The 25,466-nt window shown below is 34.8% G+C and overlaps 1 protein-coding gene across 6 annotated transcripts in view; it reads right to left on the bottom strand.

The window, feature by feature from the left end:
* Positions 1–2,867: 2,867 nt before the first annotated feature.
* LOC149794695 (galactocerebrosidase-like) overlaps positions 2,868–25,466 on the bottom strand; it is a 72,944-nt gene continuing 50,345 nt past the window's right edge. For all 6 annotated transcript variants that reach the window (XM_089964302.1, XM_089964303.1, XM_089964307.1 and 3 more), the window contains exons 14-18: positions 22,121–22,262; positions 18,549–18,717; positions 11,450–11,619; positions 7,718–7,797; positions 2,868–5,303 (exon numbers count right to left, since the gene is read on the bottom strand). In XM_089964302.1, the coding sequence (XP_089820428.1) occupies positions 5,124–5,303; positions 7,718–7,797; positions 11,450–11,619; positions 18,549–18,717; positions 22,121–22,262 (741 nt within the window). In that variant the 3' untranslated portion in view covers positions 2,868–5,123. The remainder of the gene's footprint in view (positions 5,304–7,717; positions 7,798–11,449; positions 11,620–18,548; positions 18,718–22,120; positions 22,263–25,466) is intronic.

Genomic DNA, 25,466 nt, shown 5'->3' with positions numbered 1-25,466 from the left:
GACTTGGTAAAATTGTAAGAGTTGGCAGGTCTGCCAATCCTAAGAACCAATTTTGCTTTGTAAAATCTTTTACACAAGAATTAGAACTGTTTGTTGCTGGACATATATTTTAGTCACACCATGTAAACTCATGTGTGACATGAGGGTAAAAATGAAAAAAGTTATGGGTATAGAAGGCAGTGACCTATATCAGTAAGCACTGTCCAAAATGCCTATGTTGATACTACTTAAAGAATTTGCATGCTGAACTTGTGAATTGAGGATACGTCAACTTTGTTAATGGGATGAATAAATATCTCTTCCAGTCTTAGCTGAAAATCCATTATAGATTTGTGCTGCCTTCATTTGGTCTTGCATACAATTATCAAATAAACTATATTGCCATTAATCTTCTTCCATCTCTGCACCATATTTTTTTCAATTGTCAACTCCATTCATCTCAGTGAATGGTTATGCTATCAAAGTACTCATTCAGTATCAGCTGTGCTCATGGTGTTTGTGTGTGTGATGACACCATGAGAGAACCACCTGCTATATGACCACATTCTGCTAGGAGTATGCTACTACCAGTACATTGTACCAGCACGGTCAGAAAAAGCCGGTACAAGACCAAATTTTAGCAGTACAAATGCTAATGAACCAATCTCATCAATGCATGGTTTATCACTTGCATAGGGTGGAGATAGTTATGTTATAAACAATACTTTAGAGTAAGACAATTAATTGAATATATTTCTGACTTTTGCAGGAGCTGTGTTCATAATGGACAGCATCACAAGTTAACACCACAACACTAGCTTGTTCCACACAGCAACACAAATTTGATCCTAACTGTAACCCAGTAAATTATCAGGCCAGCTTCATTAAATGTAGCTAAAAGAACCTAATTTGTTTCACACAAAGATTTAGAATGAATAAGGTACTTTTAGCTATATATAATGATGCTGACCTGAATGCAGTGTGGAACAAACTATACTGTAATCCCATTCCAATTTCAGTCACCAGCTTAATCCAAACGCAAGAACAATTCTGGTTCAGAATGCACTAATAAAGTAAATAGTTAAAGTGTTTCCATGTACTGCATACAATTTTTAGTTTTACTGGCTTGGTGTGAGTGAATGCCCTCAACTTCAGCATGATTAGCTAACATGACTTACATTCATCTATAAATAGAAACCTGTAAAATACAAACCAAACTGGTCCAACTACAAACATGTGGTTATTAATTGGTTTTGAACAAGAGTAAATAAAAGCACCAATAGTGTACAAAATAAAAATACTCCACAACAAAGAATATCTCAATATTCAAAATTAGTCAAAGCAATCAGAATAAAGCAGAAAGTGACTGCTTGGATTAACATCGTTGAAACAAAAAAAGGAGTAGTTTAATTTACATTGTTTCATCGTGATTTAAATATCAAACCAATGCAGCCCATCAAGGCAATAAGTCGACTCCTTCTGGAGCTGTGTTGCTGCCAATAATCACTGATCAATCGGCAGGGAAATGGGACTATACTGCATGAAAAGAATAAGTTGGCTTCTTACAGAATGGGCTTTGATGTTAAGATAGTTAATTTTCAAGACTTGTAATAAGTTTTGCAGTTTGTTGGCATAAGAATACGAATAGTTCATCTTTTTCAGGTAAAAGAAACAAATTTTAAAGGTAAAAAAACAGCATATATCTGTGTAACGGAATCTATGAATGTAGAACACTAACAATTGAATTCAGCTAAGTTCTCATCAACATCTAGCCGCATAACAAGTCTGGTTAAAATCCATTAATAATAATAAAGGTCCTTACTGTACAATAATAGAAGTGAGACCGATGGACATAAGGAGAGAAAGGCCCAATTTTATGTCTCTTTTTTCAGTTAGTTGTTAATAGAAGGAAGAAATGTGAAGCAAGCACCTTCAGACACAATATCTTAAACAGAAGAAAACTCTTGTACAATACTGGGTTAATGAACATTACCTTGGAAATAAATAGGTATATAAAGCTAGAAACACAAATCAAATAAATAGAGACCTTAGCAATGTATAGGTCTATAAAGCTAGAAACACAAATCAAATAAATGTAGACTTCGATAATGTGTATAAAGGTGTATAAAGCAAGAAGCAGTAAGATAACTAGTTTAAACACAATATGTGTGTAATTCCATCTGGGGACGTACTGCGTGTTGCAGCTCGATGTAAATACTAGGATGCTGAGTAAATAAGAATTAAAAAACCCAACACAAGTAAAACAGAAGAGCTACAGAGCACTGTTGTCAAGGTAAGAACTGAATGCAATTTGTAAACATCCATCAGAAAGGTACACCTCAAACTGTTCACATATTAATATATCCCAATGATAGGAAAACATTAACATGTAAGATGGTGACTACAACTAGCTAGCTATAAAAATAATTATAGTTATCCTGTTGACAATAAAACAAATGGCTATAACTTTATTAAAAAATAAGCAGTTCACAGACAAATTAAAACTCAATAGACACATCAATAGATATTTAAAACTTTATGCTCGATGGTTGCAAAGCCATTTTGGTAGCAACAAAAATATGGGCAGATAGTGAAGCTATCTTGATAGATTGTTATTGCTATTCTTATGGGGTTTAATGCCATTTTTCAGCACAAGATAGTCTATTTATAGTAGCCAGGATAACTGGTGTAGGAAGAACCTGGGAAAACCCCAGGAAGGACAACCCATCCACAGAAAGCTACTTGCAAGCCTCCCTAAGTACCCACATTGGCTGAGCCTGAGATTCCAACCCAAGCATATGTGAGATGGCAGTTATCTTTAACGGTGAGCATTTTTGACCACTGGCCACTATCTGGATAGATAATAATAAAAACATTAACAGTAATAATATATTCTGGGAGGATTTATTGAAAAAGTATTCTTGTATTAATATTTGTGAAACAATATGTACTATATATTTAACAATTATGCACTGAATAAAATGAATCACTGTAATATGGAATGTTAATATACCAATAAAAAAGGAACGACACGTTCAAGGCAAGATATGTATTACCTCTAAGTCTCTACAGATTTTATATCTGATATATATCTTTTAAATTGTGTGATTATGTACATATAACCATTTTAGTGATATAAAACGTGTCATGTTCCAGGAGTAAGTAAGTGACATTTTTATTTTCTCAAAATGAATGGAATAAACTGTTTCATGGTAACTGATACACTGAATTTACTTTAAGAATTAATTCTAACTATATAGTCAAATGGAGCATTGGAATGTGAAATACTTCATGCTAGTGTGATGTCAGTTATTGTAAACATTTCCCAGTGACTAATGCAAAGTAAGCAATAACAAGTCAAAATGAAGAAATAAAAACATTCAAATTGAGAACTCAAAAATAATAAGAATGCCAATGCTGTAAACAATTACCTCCCCTGAGCTTTCACTCATTTGAGTGGTGGAGTCAATATTTTAAGTACAATATGTTTTGTCCCCAATATAAATACATACAGCTGTAATGATGATGTATAGAGCACCCTGAATACATTTATCCTTTATCACATTGGTTTTTTTTGGAAGACTGTATAGGTCCTAGGTAAAGAGTGTAGAGTGTGTTGCCAAGAGATGCATCACAGCAGCCAACTCAGATGAGGGTAGATTTAAAATCTGTAAAGCCAGGATCCTAAACATTAAGCCACTGTCACTTCCAGATTTTAAACAAGATTATACTTCCTGCAATGATGAAACCTGCATAGGAATCATGGGAACCCAAATATTCAATTAATGGATATCTGATGTAATTTTGGAATAAAAACCACCAAGACACTGAGGGATCTATGAAACACAATAAATACAGCAACTGTTAATGAGCATTCCATCAACAGACTCTTCCACATGAAAACAAAGGTAGAGGTGACTTAGAAATTAAAAAGAAAATGGATACAACTGAAGAGATGAATTCATGTGAAATTTTCTGGCTATTCTTCTGTAATGTGCACAAAGTGTAACTATTTTCCTTTTCTGTAAACTAAGGTAACACAAACAGGGGTCCAATGAAGGGACTGATGTTCTACTGGCTGAAAAGAATTTCCAGGATATTAAGATAAGAAAATTTGTTCCTTTAAACAGTGGAGTGCTGAAATCCTCTTTGATCTTCAGCGATACCATGATTTTCAAATCAGCTGCTGTGATGAACATACTGAACTGACACCATTTTCATTTAGGACCAACACGACATCATAAAAAGCCTTCCAGTAGAAACCCTCATGTTGATATGACTTCCATTTTTGGAAGAGCAATGATAACAAGATTTTCAACATGGATGCCATGGTGCGCACACGTTCATGGCATACATTTTGTTAGCCCATTTTTTTAATAGCAAGAAATCAAGATTATTTTTAAAACCCATACAAGCAATTGATTGAATGCTGTAAAACCTTAAGGAATGTTTTCTCTCTCGAACATGATGTCAATTATAATGGCTAATCCTTTACTATTAATTTTCCAAACTGAACTAAACTTGCTAAACATATAAATAAACATGTCAAGAAATAGGTCTAGAAATGAATACTATATCAAATAAAAATGTACAGATTTCATATATTAGGAAATGCGCAATTACAATCAGGTATATAATTCTGGTCATAATGGACACAGTTCATCAAGGAAAAAAAGATGTTTATGATTTCTTTAGCAATTTAATTCTAGCATTAAAAAGAAATAACTTTCAGGCAATAATTCCACATACATTGTATCATACACCAAAATACAATTTTGATCCACTGCCAACTGTATATTGTTGCACACTGATATTACGCTTAAAAATGTAATAATGTAAAATTGTGTTATTACAGAAGTTAATCAGTAAACATTTTTTAAAACTGGAACACAATACAATCACAAAAGATAAGTGTTTATTAGGTTGATTTCAGTAAACATTTCAACAACAGAAACAATTTGATTCACAATATTGTTACAAAAAGTGGTATAAATATCATGTAGCAGAAATCATGGATTCTAATATATTACAGCTACTATAGGTTTGTTTACAATCATCATTATAAAATTAACAAGTGAACCCAATAATAAACACTTCAAAGAATACCCTCCATTAACATTTCCAATTTACAAATCATTAAATTATTACACATATTTGCAGGTCTGAAATTTAGACCCATCATCACTACTCATTACACAGATGTAGTCAAAATCGGCATGACCAAAGCCTGATGTCCCTAAACCTACAAAACCTCGGGCTGGCGTTAGGGGAACCCTGATTCCAACCAGCAGCTGTCCATTTACATATAATGTTGCAAAGAAGTCCTGAAAAGATGTAAAGAATTATTTGTAAGTATACATACTACCACTGTCATGATGCAAAGAATTATTTGTAAGTATACACACTACCACTGACATGATGCAAAGAATTATTTGTAAGTATACACACTACAACTGACATGATGCAAAGAATTGTTTGTAAGTATACACTCTACCACTGACATGATGCAAAGAATTGTTTCTAATTCTACATACTACCACTTACACAATGCATAGAATTGTTTGTAGTTCTATAGACTACCACTGACATGATGCATAGAATTGTTTGTAATTCTATAGACTACCACTGACATGATGCATAGAATTGTTTGTAATTCTATAGACTACCACTGACATGATGCATAGAATTGTTTGTAATTCTATAGACTACCACTGACATGATGCATAGAATTGTTTGTAATTCTACAGACTACCACTGACATGATGCATAGAATTGTTTGTAGTTCTATAGACTACCACTGACATGATGCATAGAATTGTTTGTAATTCTATAGACTACCACTGACATGATGCATAGAATTGTTTGTAATTCTACAGACTACCACTGACATGATGCATAGAATTGTTTGTAGTTCTATAGACCACCACTGACATGATGCAAAGAATTATAGATATCAGCATACTTGACATGATGCAATGATTTGTTTGAAAGTATACAAATTTTTTAAAACACAATGTGTTTATACAACATATTACTGACATAATGCAAAAAATTGTCTATATGTATACTGCATGTTTCTGACATGTTGCAAAGAACTGTCTGTATGAATACTTCTGACATGCTGCAAAGAACATTCTGTATATATACAACATACTTCTGATGTGTTGCAAACTATCTGTATATAAACAACATACTTCTGACACGTTGCAAAGAACTGCCTGTATATAACAACATACTCCTGACATGATACAAAGAATTGTCTGCATATATACATTCTTCTGACTTGAAGCAGGAATATTGTCTGTATGTATACAACATACTTCTGACATGATGCAAAGATTTGTCTGTATGTATACAACATACTTTTGACTTAATACAAAGAATACTGTCTGTATGTATACAACATACTTCTGACATGATACAAAGAATATTGTCTGTATGTATACACATACTTCTGACATGATACAAAGAAATGTCTGTATGTATACAACATACTTCTGACATGATGCAAAGAATTGTTTGTATATATACAACTTACTTTTGAATAGATAAAAATAATATTGTCTGTATGTATACAATATACTTCTGACTTGATACAAAGAATATTGTCTGTATGTATGCAATATACTTCTGACATGATACAAAGAATATTGTCTGTATGTATACAATATACTTCTGACATGATACAAAGAATATTGTCTGTATGTATACAACATACTTCTGACATGATACAAAGAATATTGTCTGTATGTATACAACATTCTTCTGACATTAATTAAAGAATTGTCTGTATGTATACAATATACTTCTGACATGATACAAAGAATATTGTCTGTATGTATACAACATACTTCTGACATGATACAAAGAATATTGTCTGTATGTATACAACATACTTCTGACATGATAAAAGAATATTGTCTTTAGGTATACAACATTCTTCTGACATGATACAAAGAATATTGTCTGTATGTATACAACATACTTCTGACATGATACAAAGAATATTGTCTGTATGAATACAACATACTTCTGACTTGATAAAAGAATATTGTCTTTAGGTATACAACATTCTTCTGACATGATGCAAAGTATTGTCTCTATGTATACAACATAATCCAGACATGATACAAAGAATATTGTCTGTACGTATATATCTGACAAGGTGTATTTCATGTTTCAACAATTGGTGCTTTGAATTTAGCCAATTAAATAAATGTGATGCTTTAAAAAAATCATATCTTAATGCTCGGACATTTAATAATTTTACTGCAATAGTCATGTACACTATGATCTGAAATCGTGATAATCCTCATAAAAACATATTTACCATTTTCAAGTGAACATAACTAAAATGACAACTGCAACAATATAAATTATACAGAATGTTTTATCAAGAACGAGACTTTCTGTGAATTTATTTTCATGAATATCAAATTTGAATGTTTTCCAATAAAACATTTTCCCATTATGTAAACTGCTACACGTGCCTCTGATGCGGATGAATAGCCTATTGTTAGAAGAACGGTCTGTTTTGAAAGATGACACGTTTTGAAAGATGACATGTTTTGAAAGATGACCTATGGTAGAGATGGAAGACATATTGTTAAAAAGGATGGCCTATGGTTTAGAAAGATGGTTTCTTGTTTAGAAGTATGTCAAATTGTTTACAATGATGATACCTTGTTTATTGGGTCATAAATAAACATAAATTCATTGTAATTCTTTTTCAACTTACCTTTATAACCATAGCAATTCTATTCCAGCCAGAGGCATTGAGTCCGGATATAGGTCCAAAACCTAGCAGCATTGATCGCTCTGAAACAAGGATAAGACGATTTTTGTTTACAGATCAAGGATACAGTGATACAACTATTATTATGTGATTTAAGGATACAGTGATACAACTATTATTATGTGATTTAAGGATACAGTGATACAACTATTATTATGTGATTTAAGGATACAGTGATACAACTATTATTATGTGATTTAAGGATACAGTGATACAACTATTATTATGTGATTTAAGGATACAGTGATACAACTATTATTATGTGATTTAAGGATACAGTGATACAACTATTATTATGTGATTTAAGGATACAGTGATACAACTATTATTATGTGATTTAAGGATACTGTGATACAACTATTATTATGTGATTTAAGGATACAGTGATACAACTATTATTATGTGATTTAAGGATACTGTGATACAACTATTATTATGTGATTTAAGGATACAGTGATACAACTATTATTATGTGATTTAAGGATACTGTGATACATTATTATGTGATTGATATTATGTGATAATTTTCAAGAAAACGAAAATACATAATACAAATTGGCAGTGAGACAACCATGCAGACTTGGGTACTATATGTTCATCCATAACGTAAAACTGGTATGTCACTGAAATTGTGTGAACACATAAATAATAAAGTCATCTATATCAGAAATATTGGTCCTCAAGTCTACATTGCCTCCTGCAAGTTACCAGACTTTCATGAGGCATAAGCTGACCCTCCTGCAAGTTACCAGATTAACATGAAGCATAAGCTGACCATCCTGGAAGTTACCAGACTAACATGAGGCATAATCTGACCATCCTGAAAGTTACCAGACTAACATGAGGCATAATCTGACCATTCTGGAAGTTACCAGATTAACATGAGGCATAATCTGACCGTCCTGGAAGTTACCAGATTAACATGATGCATAATCTGACCATTCTGGAAGTTACCAGACTAACATGAGGCATAATCTGACCATCCTGGAAGTTACCAGACTAACATGAGGCATAATCTGACCATCTTCTGCACAAAACAGTGAAGTTGCTTGATTAAAAAGAAACAAATTTTTGGAGTAAATGTTTTTTCAATAATACTTAGATGATCTTAACACCTTAGGAATATAACCATTACCTGGCGAATCCAACCCTCACAAGCTAAAAAGTTTAGCTATGAAAGATAAAAAGTGGTCTGCCCACATAGGTGGAAATCAGACAGTCATTTCTCCCCAAGATATCGGGATTGGCACCAAATGATGTCTATACTTCAGTTACTAATGGAGTGGAATGCATGCTTTTTCAGTAGGATGTAACTGTGGGAAGGTTGGGAGGGTTTATCCATTATATGATCAGGTAAATATTATTGAAGAAATATATTTTACTCCCCAAAATGAGATTATTTTTCCAATACAGTACCCAATCATAATACCTTAGAAGAATAGGAAAGAGGTGGAGGGAATTACATCCCTTTCCTCTGGAGAAGGGCCAAATCTGATCCCGTAACATATGTGAAGAAGCTTCTTACTCTTTGATATAAAATGGCTGGAGTAGTGACTCCATTTGTCTGCCACAAATCCTGCAGAACTCATAAGGCCCTGTCAATGAGAAGCTGCTGAATGACTTGGAAAGGTAGCCTGTTGCACCGCTGTTACATGTCCCAGTAGGTCTTTTAGGTCTGTTACATGTCCCAGTAGGTCTTTTACCACTGTGATATAAGATCTCTGAGGTAAAAGTTTGAGAAAGTCAATTCCGACTGTTACATGTCCCAGTAGGTCTTTTACCACTGTGATATAAGATCTCTGAGGTAAAAGTTTGAGAAAGTCAATTCTGACTCCATCCCATGGCTCAATACTGGTTGGGAACAGTTGAGTTTGAGTTACAAAGTTTTTGGAAATTGCTCTAACCTCATGAGTCAAAATGTGCACTAACTTCATGAGTCAAAATGTGCACTAACTTCATGAGTCAAAATGTGCAATAACTTCATCAATTCTTGGGTTAATTTTCAGTATTATGAGCAAACTCTTACCTGTGGCAACAGAACCTGATCTGAGATATCAACCTTTCCCTCCTTCATACGTAAAAATAGACAAGGTATCTCTTTTTATATCAGCTTGGTTCATTTTACGTACCATATCAAAGCCCTCAGTGAGTTTTGTAGTATGTAGCATAACAAAGCCCTCAGTGAGTTTTGTAGTACGTACCATATCAAAGCCCTCAGTGAGTTTTGTAGTATGTACCATATCAAAGCCCTCAGTGAGTTTTGTAGTACGTACCATATCAAAGCCCTCAGTGAGTTTTGTAGTATGTACCATATCAAAGCCCTCAGTGAGTTTTGTAGACACCTTTGAGGCAGAGATCCAACACTGAAAGAAGTTTCACACAAAAGAGAGCAGTTCAAAAACAGTGCCTTATTGATGTTCTAGAGAGCAGTTCAAAAACAGTGCCTTATTGATGTTCAAAAGAGAGCAGTTCAAAAACAGTGCCTTATTGATGTTCAAGAGAGCAGTTCAAAAATAGTGCCTTATTGATGTTCAAGAGAACAGTGCAAAAACAGTGCCTTATTGATGTTCTAGAGAGCAGTTCAAAAACAGTACCTTATTCAACTGTACCAGAACCCATGGTAGATTTCAGTTTGGGCAAAGGGCCAAATCATTTGTTTGTGACAGACCCAAGTTTACCAGAAGGTCTGAGTTATCTCTGCTCTGTTCTATATCCTCCCATCTTTGGTGATGTAGCATGTCTAGAGATTGTGTAATGGTATCCTTTAAAGCCATGCTCGGACATGCAGAAGTACTTGCATCAACTGTGCTGCCTAAAAATTGGGGTACATTCCTCCATTTTTAGGATTTTTTTTCTTCTCATCGTTATCACCCTTTATTTGCCTTGCTTGACTTTGCACAACCATAGTCTATAAACTCTTGGAACATGTAGCCCACAAATTGCATGAGGAATACATTTTGTACACACAAGCCACGACTCGTACATGTCATCCCTAGTCTTGAACTTGTTGCATTTATTACACTTCAACAACACAATTCACTAAAAGAACAAGATAAAACAAAACACAACAAAACTGTATAAATTAATCATGTAATGTGTTAATAAGTCGTTAAAACAACACCCATTAATGACTAATTCAGCGAGCAATAGGCAGCGTGAAATTGTGAACAGCACCATCAATAAACAGCAGCATGTTATGTCATGTGGTCCAAAAATTGCAGAGTCCAAGAAAATGTAAAAATTTCACAAATTATTCATACTATTCAAAAAATAATATTTACTATCTGTTTAGGAGTGAATATTAACCTAAAGTAAATCCAAAATCCTGTATAGATGGTTAGAGTTTAACAAAAAAGTTGGCTTTGGATTCACAGGAGGTGTCTCATACAACATTGTATGGAAGCAAAAACTAGCTACAACTGGTGGTGGTGGAAAGGGGAGGTAATGTGCATGGGTTACTACCCTTGTTTATACCAGATGGACTGAAATGACAATGTTTGTTTTAGTAGGACTGGATTTGAAAAGTAGCAGGATTATATCCCTAGCATGTGACCAATCAACATATTCAAAAGGGAAATACAAACTATGGAATAACATGCACAGACAGACAGATGATGTGGTTACTAGAATTCATAAGACATTTACAAGCATTCATAAGGATACAGAAACACTTACTAGCATCATTATAAATTTGGTACTGTCCATCCTCTGGAAAGATATGGAAGAAGATCCCCCCTCCACCAGCTGTGTAACATCCTCCAGAATTCACCCTGACTGTCACAAACACTCCTTTTGCAGCATAGGGGACATCAAGAGAGAAATTTGTCTCCACAAAAATGTCAGACCTAGGGAATTAACATCGTTAAGTATCAGAAAATAACAGACACATTCCAAGATCAAATGCCCCCCACCCCCACTTTTTGTATGAAGCAGGGGAATGGTGTAGTTTTACAGAGTAAGGGATTAGGTGTGTGTGTGTGATTAGGATTTTGAATGTAGCTTTAACAATTTTACAGTCATATCACTACTATGTCTGCAGTGTGGCAGTTTATAGTGATGTCTAGCACTGTGGCATCATGCCGCAGACATGAAGCATGATGTCCCACCCAGTCACATTATCCTGACACCAGGCTGACCAGTCCTAACACTATCCTCTTAATGCTGAGCGCCTAGCGAGGCAGCTGTTAGTACCACTTTTGTAAGTCTTTGGTATGATTCGACCGGAGATCAAACCCATGACCTCCTGCTTCTGAGGCGGACACTCTAACCACTAAACCACCGGAGCAGTGTAAAGGATTAGGTAATAACAGTAATACAGACAATGAGTTACGATGTGTCTGTGAAAACAAAACTAGTGGTAACACTATTAACCTGAAAAAATATTCAGTGTAGAACAAAAGCAGTTTAGTGTTTATATAAGTTCATTTAAAAAATATGAATGTTATTTATAACTATGTTGCATAGCTCTGAGGAATGCAAGTGGCATACTGACCAATTGTGTTAGTCTATCTAGGGTAGTAGAAATGTTGTAAACATTACATATGAGAAAGAAGGAACAATGAAGTCAAATGTTTTCCCATAAATGTGGGCAAGACTCTCTACTATCTGAGGGAGTTGTTGTTGTTGTAGGGTTTAACACCATTTTCAGCACACGACAGGTTATATATGGTGGCCAGTATTAATGGTGGAGGAAGAACCCAGGAATACCCCGGAAAGAACCACCGACCCACGAGAAGCTACTGGCAAGCTTTCTCACATACCCACATTGGCTGAAATCGAGACTTGAACCCACACAGGCCGAGGTTAGATGGCATTGACCCATAATGGCTATTTGAGGGAGTAGCACATGAGAAAATATGTTAGGTGGATACTCTAGGGGTCCATATTCAAGTCTCCAAGAATGAGGTTATTCTTGAATGTTAACCATAACTGCTGCATTTATTATAATATCAAGATGCCTGGTAATTTTGTTAAATATTAATATATAACAGACAGGAGTTATTGTGAACAGACAAATTTTACTCTGAGAAGCAAAGTCATAACTCTACTAAATGACCATATATAATACTGACAATCAAATTCAACTAAGGTCTCAACATTATCAAGCTGTCTACCAAATTTGGATGAAATCCAATAATAATTAGGAATTACTGTACAGAAATAAAAGAAAATAGATCCAACAATCAGGGTCTGCAACTCTATCAAACAGACTGCTGATCATCAAATACAGCCAAAGTCACACTGATATGTAGCCTGATCATCAAATACAGCCAAAGTCACACTGATATGTAGACTGATCATCAAATACAGCCAGTCACACTGATATGTAGCCTGATCATCAAATACAGCCAGTCACACTGATATGTAGCCTGATCATCAAATACAGCCAGTCACACTGATATGTAGCATAATCATCAAATACAGCCAAAGTCACACTGTAGCCTGATCATCAAATACAGCCAAAGTTACACTGATATGTAGCCTGATCATCAAATACAGCCAAAGTCACAGTGATATGTAGCCTGATCATCAAATACAGCCAAAGTCACACTGATATGTAGCCTGATCATCAAATACAGCCAGTCACACTGATATGTAGCCAATCATCAAATACAGCCAAAGTCACACTGATATGTAGCTGTCTAAAAAATTTGGTTGAAACTCAGTTATATATAAAGGAGTTATTGTTTGGAAAGGAAAATGGTTGGATCTGATAACTGGTACAAACACTGCTATATGATAACGTGAACACTGACATCTAAATTCAGCTATAATAACTTTATAAGCTTAAGAGTGGAAATGAAATTGGTACACAGACAGATGAATGGATTAATGAATGGTTGGCCAAAATGAATGGTCCCAGTTAATATCCAGACCTGCCCTCTTGAGTGGAATGAAAATCAGGATGCCGAACAAAACTAAATCATGATTTGGAGAAATAAAACAGGATCAGTGTTTGCAACCATATGTTTACAAAAACTTGACAAAGGAATTGACATCTTCACTATCTTATGATACTTATTTAAACTGAAAAACATATGCTACATACACACTGTGAACACCTGTAATTTTTCCATTTTCATTTTTAATGCCAATACTTAGTGTCAATTCAATTAACAAACTAAATATCAGTATAAAAGAAAAAGAAAATGGGAAGAAAAAGATATATTTTCACGGTATGATTCTAATGAATTTCTGCGTCGCTTTTGCTCTCTTTGATGGAGGTATGATTCTAATGAATTTCTGCACCACTTTTGCTCTCTTTGAAGGAGGTACGATTCTAATGAATTTCTGCATCACTTTTGCTCTCTTTGAAGGAGGTATGATTCTAATGAATTTCTGCATCGCTTTTGCTCTCTTTAAAGGAGGTGCAGCCATCGTGAATCAAAAGGTTTTTATTTTGTCATTTATAAATATCAGAGTTTTAGGTTTGAAAAAAAAAATCAGAAAATAGGAATTTTAGTGATTTCAGACTTGTAACATCTTCATAAAAATAAAATGAAAAGTTGTTCAGTTTCAATAATGAAAGACAAACATCGAGCAGTGTGCTTAGCAAATTCATGAACATTGTTACAATAATACTTTATATTGTCTGAATACAATCAACTAGTGATGAAAAATGATTACAATAATACTTTATATTGTCTGAATACAATCAACTAGTGATGAAAAATGATTACAATAATACTTTATATTGTCTGAATACAATCAACTAATGCTGAAAAATGATTACAATAATACTTTATATTGTCTGAATACAATCAACTAGTGATGAAAAATGATTACAATAATAGTTTATATTGTCTGAATACAATCAACTAGTGATGAAAAATGATTACAATAATACTTTATATTGTCTGAATACAATCAACTAGTGATGAAAAATGATTACAATAATACTTTATATTGTCTGAATACAATCAACTAGTGATGAAAAATGATTACAATAATAGTTTATATTGTCTGAATACAATCAACTAGTGATGAAAAATGATTACAATAATACTTTATATTGTCTGAATACAATCAACTAGTGATGAAAAATGATTACAATAATACTTTATATTGTCTGAATACAATCAACTAGTGATGAAAAATGATTACAATAATAGTTTTGTGTGAAAACAATCAACCAATGATGAAATGTTATTATATTAATACTTACCTTGTGTGAATACAATCAAACAAGTATTGAAAATCTGCGAATTTTATGAAGATCCCTAAATAAGGACAGTATAATCTTCATACATAATAAGTGACTTTAAACTACAAACATGAAAATGGATCAGACACCAAAAGGACATAAACCTAAGAATTCCAAAATACTGAATGTTATGGGTAAATCTATTCATAATTTCAATGCAGGATTATTGAGTTGCAGGGATAAATTATGTGTTCTAACATTTCAATAATTATAGTGCCCATTTTTAAGCCAGGGGTAATGAACATGTTTCTAACACGAATAACTTAGATGGGATAGAATTCCTTTTATTCACAAGCCTATTCTTCATTAAAAAAATTCAAAGCATTGATTACTGTGTGTGTGTGTGAGTGTGTGTGTGAAACAGTCATCCAGCTTCAAACTGTTTAGACACAGAACTGCCATCACATAATGCAGTTGAAGATCATTGATTAATGTGTGTGTGTGTGTGAAACAGAACTGCCATCACATAATGCAGTTGAAGATCATTACTGATTACTATGTGTGCGTGAAACAGATCTGCCATCACATAATGCAGTTGAAGATCATTGATTACTGTGTGTGCGTGAAACAGATCTGCCATCATATAATGCAGTTGAAGATCACTGATTACTGTGTGTGTGTGTGTGTGAAACAGATCTGCCATCACATAATGCAGTTGAAGATCATTGATTACTCCATGTGTGTGTGTGTGTGTGTGCATGAAACAGATCTGCCATCATATAATGCAGTTGAAGATCATGACCAATGCAGCTCATTCTACATATAATTTCTAGCAATCAAAATTCTGCAATTGCAGATCTGGATTTATGTTTTGAATAGTGTCGATTCTGATCCACTGGCACATTATGCAAGGGCTAATCTGGGTTCATGCTGTTGACAGTTTACAACCTGATCTGTTGTTGTTACTATGGATTTAATACCATTTTTCAGCACATGACAGGCTATAGAGGGTGGCTGGTATATTTGGTAAAGGAAGAACCCGGGAAAACCCAAGAAGAACCACTGACCCACAGAAAGCTACTGGTAAGCTTTCTCACATACCTATGTTGGCCAAGCATGAGACTTGAACCCACATGGACAGAGGTCAGTGATCTGTAAAGGCAAGCACCTTAGACCACTTGGCCCCCCCCCATCTGTTAAAACATTATGCGATTGCAAATCTGAGTTGATGCTGTAGACAGTGTAGACCCCAATCCACTAACACATTATGCAATGGTAGGCTAGAATTTATGCTGTAGATAGTGTAGACCCTAATCCACTAACACATTATGCAATGGTAGGCTAGAATTTATGCTGTAGACAGTGTAGACCCCAATCCACTAACACATTATGCAATGGTAGGCTAGAATTTATGCTGTAGATAGTGTAGACCCTAATCCACTAACACATTATGCAATGGTAGGCTAGAATTTATGCTGTAGATAGTGTAGACCCTAATCCACTAACACATTATGCAATGGTAGGCTAGAATTTATGCTGTAGACAGTGTAGACCCCAATCCACTAACACATTATGCAATGGTAGGCTAGAATTTATGCTGTAGACAGTGCAGACCCTAATCCACTGACACATTATGCAATGGTAGGCTAGAATTTATGCTGTAGACAGTGTAGACCCCAATCCACTAACACATTATGCAATGGTAGGCTAGAATTTATGCTGTAGATAGTGTAGACCCTAATCAACTAACACATTATGCAATGGTAGGCTAGAATTTATGCTGTAGACAGTGTAGACCCCAATCCACTAACACATTATGCAATGGTAGGCTAGAATTTATGCTGTAGATAGTGTAGACCCTAATCCATTAACACATTATGCAATGGTAGGCTAGAATTTATGCTGTAGACAGTGTAGACCCCAATCCACTAACACATTATGCAATGGTAGGCTAGAATTTATGCTGTAGACAGTGCAGACCCTAATCCACTGACACATTATGCAATGGTAGGCTAGAATTTATGCTGTAGACAGTGCAGACCCTAATCCACTAACACATTATGCAACGGTAGGCTAGAATTTATGCTGTAGACAGTGTAGACCCCAATCCACTAACACATTATGCAATGGTAGGCTAGAATTTATGCTGTAGACAGTGTAGACCCTAATCCACTAACACATTATGCAATGGTAGGCTAGAATTTATGCTGTAGACAGTGTAGACCCCAATCCACTAACACATTATGCAATGGTAGGCTAGAATTTATGCTGTAGACAGTGTAGACCCTAATCCACTAACACATTATGCAATGGTAGGCTAGAATTTATGCTGTAGACAGTGTAGACCCTAATCCACTCACACATTATGCAATGGTAGGCTAGAATTTATGCTGTAGACAGTGTAGACCCCAATCCACTAACACATTATGCAATGGTAGGCTAGAATTTATGCTGTAGACAGTGTAGACCTTAATCCACTGACACCACTCCGGTGGCCTAGTGGTTAGTGTCCACCTCGGATGCGGCAGGTCATGGGTTCGATCCCTGGCGAAGTCATACCAAAGACTTACAAAAATGGTACTAACAGCTGCCTCGTTTGGTGCTCAGCATTAAGAGGTTAGTGTTAGGACTGGTTGGCCTGGGTGTCAGGATAATATGACTGGGTGGGACATCATGCTACATGTCTGCGGCACGATGCCCCAGTGCTAGACATCACTATAAACTGCCACAATGAAGACATTGTAGCAATATGACTGAAAAGTTATTAAAGCTATGTTAAAAAATTCAAATCACTCACAGAATCCACTGACACATTATGCAATGGTAGGTTAGAATTTATGCTGTAGACAGTGTCAACCATAATTCACTGACACATTATGCAATGGTAGGTTAGAATTTATGTTGTAGACAGTGTAGACCTTAATCCATTGACATTATAAGATAAGATAAGAATTCTTTATTTCAGACTACAAACTTCAGACTCTGGGTTTATGCAATGGTAGGCTAGAATTTATGCTGTTGATAGTGTAGACCTTAATTCACTGACACGTCATGCAACGGTAGGCTAGAATTTATGTTCTAGACAGTGTAGACTTTAATCCATTGACATTATGCAATGGTAGGCTAGAATTTATGCTGCAGACAGTGTCAACCTTAATCGACTGACATATTACGCAATGGTAGGCTAGAATTTATGTTGTAACAGTGTAGATCCTAATCCACTGACACATGCAAAGGCAGATTGAAGTCACGCTTTAAACTGAAAAGACCCTAATCCATTGGCAACTCACACAATGACAGATCTGTGTTTATACTGCAGACAGTGCAGACTCTAATTTACTGGCACTTTACGCAAAGGCAGATCAGACATTAAGCAGTAGACAATGTAGAACCTTATCAACTAGAGCATAATACAGAGGAAGATTTGCATTTATTCTGCCTAGTCTAAATCATGATTCAATGGCACATTATACATTATTGACAAATCTGAGTGTATGCTTTTCACAGGGTAGACCCTGATTTGATGGCACATTATGCAATGGCAGATCTGGGTTTACGCTGTTTGCAATTCAATAAGCATTATACACAGATAAAAATGGTAAATTATAAGGTGACAACAAAGTGACACACCAGGTGATATTTCCTACAAGAGCCAAACTAAAATCCTCTGTCTCACACCAGTCAACTGGAGGCAGCACTGTCATCTGGCGTAGAACTCGTTTCCCATTATTCCCTGGGACAACCTCAAATGATCCTGCCATGGGGGACAGAAAATAGGGTTCCTGGTGGTAGGGAACATCTGTCAGGCAAAAAAAAATAATGAAAAACTGTATTTACTCTGATTACATGTACATGATTTAGCCCATTCTCAATAAATTTATTTCATTCTAAACTATGCACTATTTTTCTGTATTGGAGATAGACAATTAGTGTTCTAAACTGCAGCTTGCCTGGTGAACCAAATGAAGCCATTTTCTGGATGGATGGGAAAATGTTTTAATTTTTTTTGTAGACAAACCATTTTGTGTAATATTTTAGCAGGAATGTATACAAGAAAATAAAAAAGAAAGCAAACTGGTTAAACTACAATCTGAAAGGATTAAGATATATAATTCATACAATTCAAGGTCACAAATCTATAAAAAGAGCAGCTAAGTATATGGTAGGTAAGCAATGGTTATGTATCATTACCTACAAAGATATTAGATCAACTCATCAACAAGAATTAATATTTTCACTGCCATGAAAACCAATTTTTAGAGCAAAATAAGTTTCACTGATAATACCAACCTGATCATGATAATTTAAGTTTACATACATTACCTGAAAAATCCAGCCCTCCCAACCAAAACAAGATGTCCTTGGCTTGCTTTAGAAACAGATGAGCTGAAAGGTCACCTGTCTAATAAGGTGTGTTAAGTTTGAGTTGACTCCATTTGGAAAACGTTTTTCCAAGACGTATTTCTTTTATTAGGAAATGGAACATTCTATATATGTTACTTTGTTTATCACTGTATAAATGTGTACAGAAGTAGAAAAAATCTACACAACTAAGCAGTGTACGACTCTAGGAAAGGAATTTACTCAGTCTGTATGACTCTAGGAAAGGAATTTACTCAGTCTGGTAATTACAAATGTCCTGCATTATTCAATCCAAGTTTACCCAATTTTATCCCATTTTTCTTTTTAAATACATAAAAATTACAAACTTTAAATTTATTAAGTGATACAGTTTCTTCTGATAAGCACATGGAGTTCTGAACAAAAAAAACAAAACAAATTCAAAGACTTTCCAAAGATAAAACATTTACAAAATCCAAGCAATTTTAAAACCACCCCTAAAATTCCAGGATTTTTCGAGGTTGTACAAACCACAATGTTTTAGCAAATACAATTTATACCAATAAAGTGATTGTCTTTAGACTGCTTAAACAGTTTGCACCCCATGCACTTAATCCAGCCCATTGTGTTAACACCTGTAAATAGACATTTAATCTGGCCCATTGTGTTGACACCTGTAAATAGGCACTTAATTTTACCCATTGTGTTAACACCTGTAAATTGGCACTTAATCCAGCCGATTGTGTCAACATCTGTATAACAGACACTTAATGCAGCACAGTGTGTTGACACCTGTAAATAGACACTTAATCCATTCCATTGTGTTGACAGTTGTAAATAGACACTTAATTCGGCCCATTGTGTTGACACCTGTAAATAGACACTTAATCCAGTCCATTGTGTTGACACCTGTAAACTGGCACTTAATCCAGTCCTATGTGTTGACACCTGTAAATAGACAATCCAATTCATTTTGCTGACACCTGTAAATATACACTTAATCCGGCCCATTGTGTTGACACCTGTAAATTGGCACTTAATCCTGCCCAGTGTTGACACCTGTAAATAGGCATTTAATTTTACCCATTGTGTTAACACCTGTAAATTGGTCATTAATCTCACCCACTGTATTAACACCTGTAAAAAGGCACTCAATCTTGCCATTACATTGTCCCCTGTAAACATTTAATCCTGCCCACTGTGCTGACATCTGTAAACATACACTTAATCCTGCTAAATATTTAACAATCTAATCAGGAGAAAATTAAATTTGTGAGGAACATGATGTGATAGGACAGATGGATATGGTTAACATTATATTCCGATTCCTATATGATTCTGATGTATCATGTGTATGGTTGTTGTTGTTGATGTGGGGTTTAACACCATTCTTCAGCACACGATAGACTATACATGGTGGCCAGTATTAATGGTGGAGGAAGAACCCGGAAAACTCTGGAAAGAACCACCGACCCACAAGAAGCTACTGGCAAGTTTTCTCACATACCCACATCAGCCGAATCCGAGACTAGAGCCCACGCAGACAGAGATGAGATGGCAGTGATCTGTAACAGAAAGCGCTTTAGACCACTTGGCCACTTGGGGCCCCTCACGTGTATGGTCCAGGGTCCCATGATCCCATTAAATTAGTTCAATGTTCCTGGATTCCAGGATCACATTATAATTAGCTGAATGGTCCTAGATCCCTGGATCTCATATTAATTAGCTGAATGGTCCTAGATCCCATGATCCCATTAAATCAGATGAATGCTCCTAGACCCATGATACTGTTAAAATAAGCTGAATGGTCCTAGACCCAGGATACTGTTATAATTAGCTGAATGGTCCTAGATCCAGGATACTGTTATAATTAACTGAATGGTCCTAGACCCAGGATACTGTTATAATTAGCTGAATGGTCCTAGATCCAGGATACTGTTATAATTAACTGAATGGTCCTAGATCCAGGATACTGTTATAATTAGCTGAATGGTCCTAGATCCAAGATACTGTTATAATTAAATGAATGGTCCAAGACCCAGGATACTGTTATAGTTACCTGAATGGTCATGTAATCCATGATACCATAGCTAAGCAAAATCTCATGGTATCCAGGATATAATACAATTACCTACATTTTTTCTGCTACTTAATTTCTTTCTATTACTTTTCAAGAAAACCAGTTAGAAAGCAGTTTGATATTAATTACCCTAATGTTGTTGTCATGCTCATATCACCTCACTATAATGTGGCCATAATTATAATGCAGTTCATTTGATACATGGCTTTAATGAATTGTAATGGGGCACTGTACTATACATGGTCCAATAATGTACATTTGCAAAACTGTACTACACATGGCCCATCAATGTAGATTTGCAAAGCTGTACTATACATGGCCCAACAATGTACATTTGCAAAACTGTACTACACATGGCCCAAAAAAGTACATTTGCAAAACTGTACTATACATGACCAAACAATGTATATTTGTAAAACTGTACTATACATGGCCCAAAAAAGTACATTTGCAAAACTGTACTATACATGGCCCAACAAAGTATATTTGCAAAACTTAATAATGATGGAGCAATGTACTATACATTGCCAAAGGACATTGTCAAAATTTCTACATCTGCTTAGTTAATCACTATTATGAAATCCTTTAATACAGATTGGTGAGGTGACATGATGTAACTATACAGCATTTGCCTTGGGGTTCAAGATTTCCCTTAATGCACAAAACCCCGTATTTCACTCTGATTTTGACAAGTCCATTTTATGATGATCAGGTTGGTTATATCAAAGAATAATTCCCAATAATGATTACCATTTATATCAAGGTGTAAATGACTACTAACCCTCAAATGTATCAACATATGGAAGAGGGAAAGGCTTGGATACAGGTGGGTCTGGATGTTGTCCTTTGCTTCCCCCTGACAGTGTGGTCAGTGTATAGATCTGATTAACATCCACTGTCAATTTCACTGTTCCATTCACTACCTGAAAATATAGTTACACATAAATACAAATACAAATATTTTATGAAAATATTGGCTTAAAATATAAATCTTGTTCAAAAATAGTTTAGAATCGATGGCATTATTTGATCATCAAATGGAAAAATAACTAAGGCACACCTTAACAACAGGAGGCATAAGTGAGCCTGAAAGTACTCACTTGCAAATTTGCACATACTAAAAGGAGGGGGAGGGGTTGAGAATGAAAAGACTGGAACACAGTTACACTGTCAATTAATTGTAGTATCATTTTCTTCTTTCCATGACCATTATATATAGGATCCTTCTTGACATACAAGGACAAGTCATTTATATAGCCAGTATTGTCCCTTGACATATAAGGACCAGTCATTTATATAGCCAGTATTGTACTTTGACATATAAGGACAAGTCATTTATATAGCCAGTATTGTTCCTTGACATATAAGGACCAGTCATTTATATAGCCAGTATCGTCCCTTGACATATAAGGACAAGTCATTTATATAGCCAGTATTGTCCCTTGATCTCTCCATACCCTCTGGGAACTGGTTCATAACTCAAGAGACTGTTTATAATCACACCCTTAAAGTGTATACTTACTTGGATTTACATGTGAGTTAATCTGTGCAATTAGCAGGGATTGCTAGTTCTGGCTTATCCCCTTATGACCTAAATTTGGAGTCCTAACTTGTCAAAAGTATTAGAATGCCTGCCCAAGGAGGATGTGGTGGTTTAGTGATTAAGGCACTGGATGCAAGACCAGAAGACCGTGGGTTTGATTCCTAACCTTAGATCAGCCAGGATCAACTAGTGAACTTCTCCAGATTATTTTAATGTCTTGGGAAACCCAATGAGACATTGATCTTAGTATTTTGAAACATTTCAGAAGGAGAGCATATTGGGTTGACTATTTTAAAAGCTACAAATACAAAATACACATTTAAAATAATTTGTGAGTAATGGCAATGAATATAAGAAATGCCTTGATTAATACTGCAATACTAGCAACTGTCAAAAACCAGACATCAAATTTGCTTAAAAACATTAAAGAATTTGAAATATAGGAAAGTTTTTAGAATAATTCCCAACAAATAAATGTATAAACTTGGTCATGGTTTTTACATGAAACAGGTTCTTTTTAAAAGAAAATATTTTCCTTGTGCATAATTGAATGTTATTCCCATTTTTTAGATACCTTTGCTGGTGTGCATCAAATGATTGTTAACAAAATAAATTCAGCATATAGGTTACATTGCATTGTTAGTAAATCCAGCCCACCCACCGACCCACTTCTTCCATCAGTAAAAATGTCTTCATTAACCAAAATTATAATTCACTAGTACTTTACAAACTAGTCTTAGAAATAGAACTACACTACCAAATTATTATCAACTAAGAGTGTTAATGGCTATATCACATTTCATATTATTCTTAAGTTCAAATTACAATAAAAAAAATTACAATTATTCATTATGATCTTTAGTTTGTTCCTATTTTGCTTTATATCTCTTGTTCTGTAGAAATGTATGCACTGTGCATCCTAAAGTTAATTTTCTTTATATTTCTTAATTTTGTCTGCAAGGGAAAGAACTCCACATAATCCCAAATGTGTGATTGGAACTAGTTCTAATCACAGGTTCTTCCTCTGCTTTCTAATATAATAAACTGGCCAGTAATCTCATGCATGTCAACATGGTTTCAATATGAAATTAATATAATAAACTGGCCAGTAATCTCATGCATGTCAACATAGTTTCAATATGAAATTAATATAATAAACTGGTCAGTAATTTCATGCATGTCAACATGGTTTCAATATGAAATTAATATAATAAACTGGCCAGTAATCTCATGCATGTCAACATGGTTTCAATATGAAATTAATATAATAAACTGGCCAGTAATCTCATGCATGTCAACATGGTTTCAATATGAAATTAATATAATAAACTGGCCAGTAATCTCATGCATGTCAACATGGTTTCAATATGAAATTAATATAATAAACTGGCCAGTAATTTCATGCATGTCAACATAGTTTCAATATGAAATTAATATAATATACTGGCCAGTAATCTCATGCATGTCAACATGGTTCCAATATGAAATTAATATAAAAAACTGGCCACTAATTTCATGCATGTCAACATGGTTTTAATATGAAATACTAGAATTAAAACCGTCACATTCCAGAAAGTGTTAACAACATCCCAAATCTGTATTTTGTTAAAACATGATATGAAATAATTCTTGAAGAGCGGTGGTAATCAGATGCAACATCACATCATTATTATATGCCACTCACAATTAGTTTCTTTGTTAAAAGTATACACAACCAAAACAAGTGTCCAGTGGTCTGATCTATAATTTGAGACTGACTGGAAGTTTGTGCATGGGACATGAATAATGCTAGTCCAAGTTTACTCTGACCTTTCCCATTCCTTTTTAATATTTGGACATTTAAGGTGTGGAGAGGTCCAAATAACCATCTAAACATGTGTGGGTAAAGTCACAGGAAACTCAAACTAGACTGACTCCAAATCAAGAGTAATCTGTCCCCCTGGGGTATAACATTGAAAAACTAACCAGGCGGTAATGACACATTTTCAGGAACTCACTGTCTCAAAAGCTGCAAGACTAACAGTGCAAACAAGATCTTATGAAAGATTAATAAACAGACAAGGTAATGGGGAAAAACAGACAGACAGACATGAATTACTGTGAACATCTATATTTTGAATCAAATTTTTGTTGTTTGGCTAAATAATAGATACTTATGGGTAATTAATTTCATAATTAATAACTATGCTCTAGCTTACAACTTAAGTCAGCCAAGATATTCATGATAATGTGTATGAACCCACTGATCAAGTTTTAAAGAAATTGTATGAGAAATACAATCCCTAATTCCAGACGATAAAAAGGTCAATTAGATGCAAGATATCTCATTAACATGCACAGATGTCACAACATCAAATCCGTCCACAACAATAATGATATAGCCTTATTTACCAAGATGGAACAATATCTAGCAGGAATTCAGTGATAAATGCATTAATATGAGTAGATACTGCTCGTGATCAAACTAAATATGTTGATAATGTTGGATCAAATCCGATCATAAAAAAGATGCTAGTGTGCAAACAAGCTCTAATGTGTATCAATTTCACTCTTAATCGTATCAGAACAAATATTTAATTACATT

Source organism: Sinohyriopsis cumingii, chromosome 7, assembly GCF_028554795.1.
Source record: "Sinohyriopsis cumingii isolate HCF-2022 chromosome 7, ASM2855479v2, whole genome shotgun sequence".
Taxonomy (NCBI): Eukaryota; Metazoa; Mollusca; class Bivalvia; order Unionida; family Unionidae; genus Sinohyriopsis; species Sinohyriopsis cumingii.
Note: the sequence above shows the minus strand (reverse complement) of the source record. Positions and strands in the feature narration are given on the sequence as shown.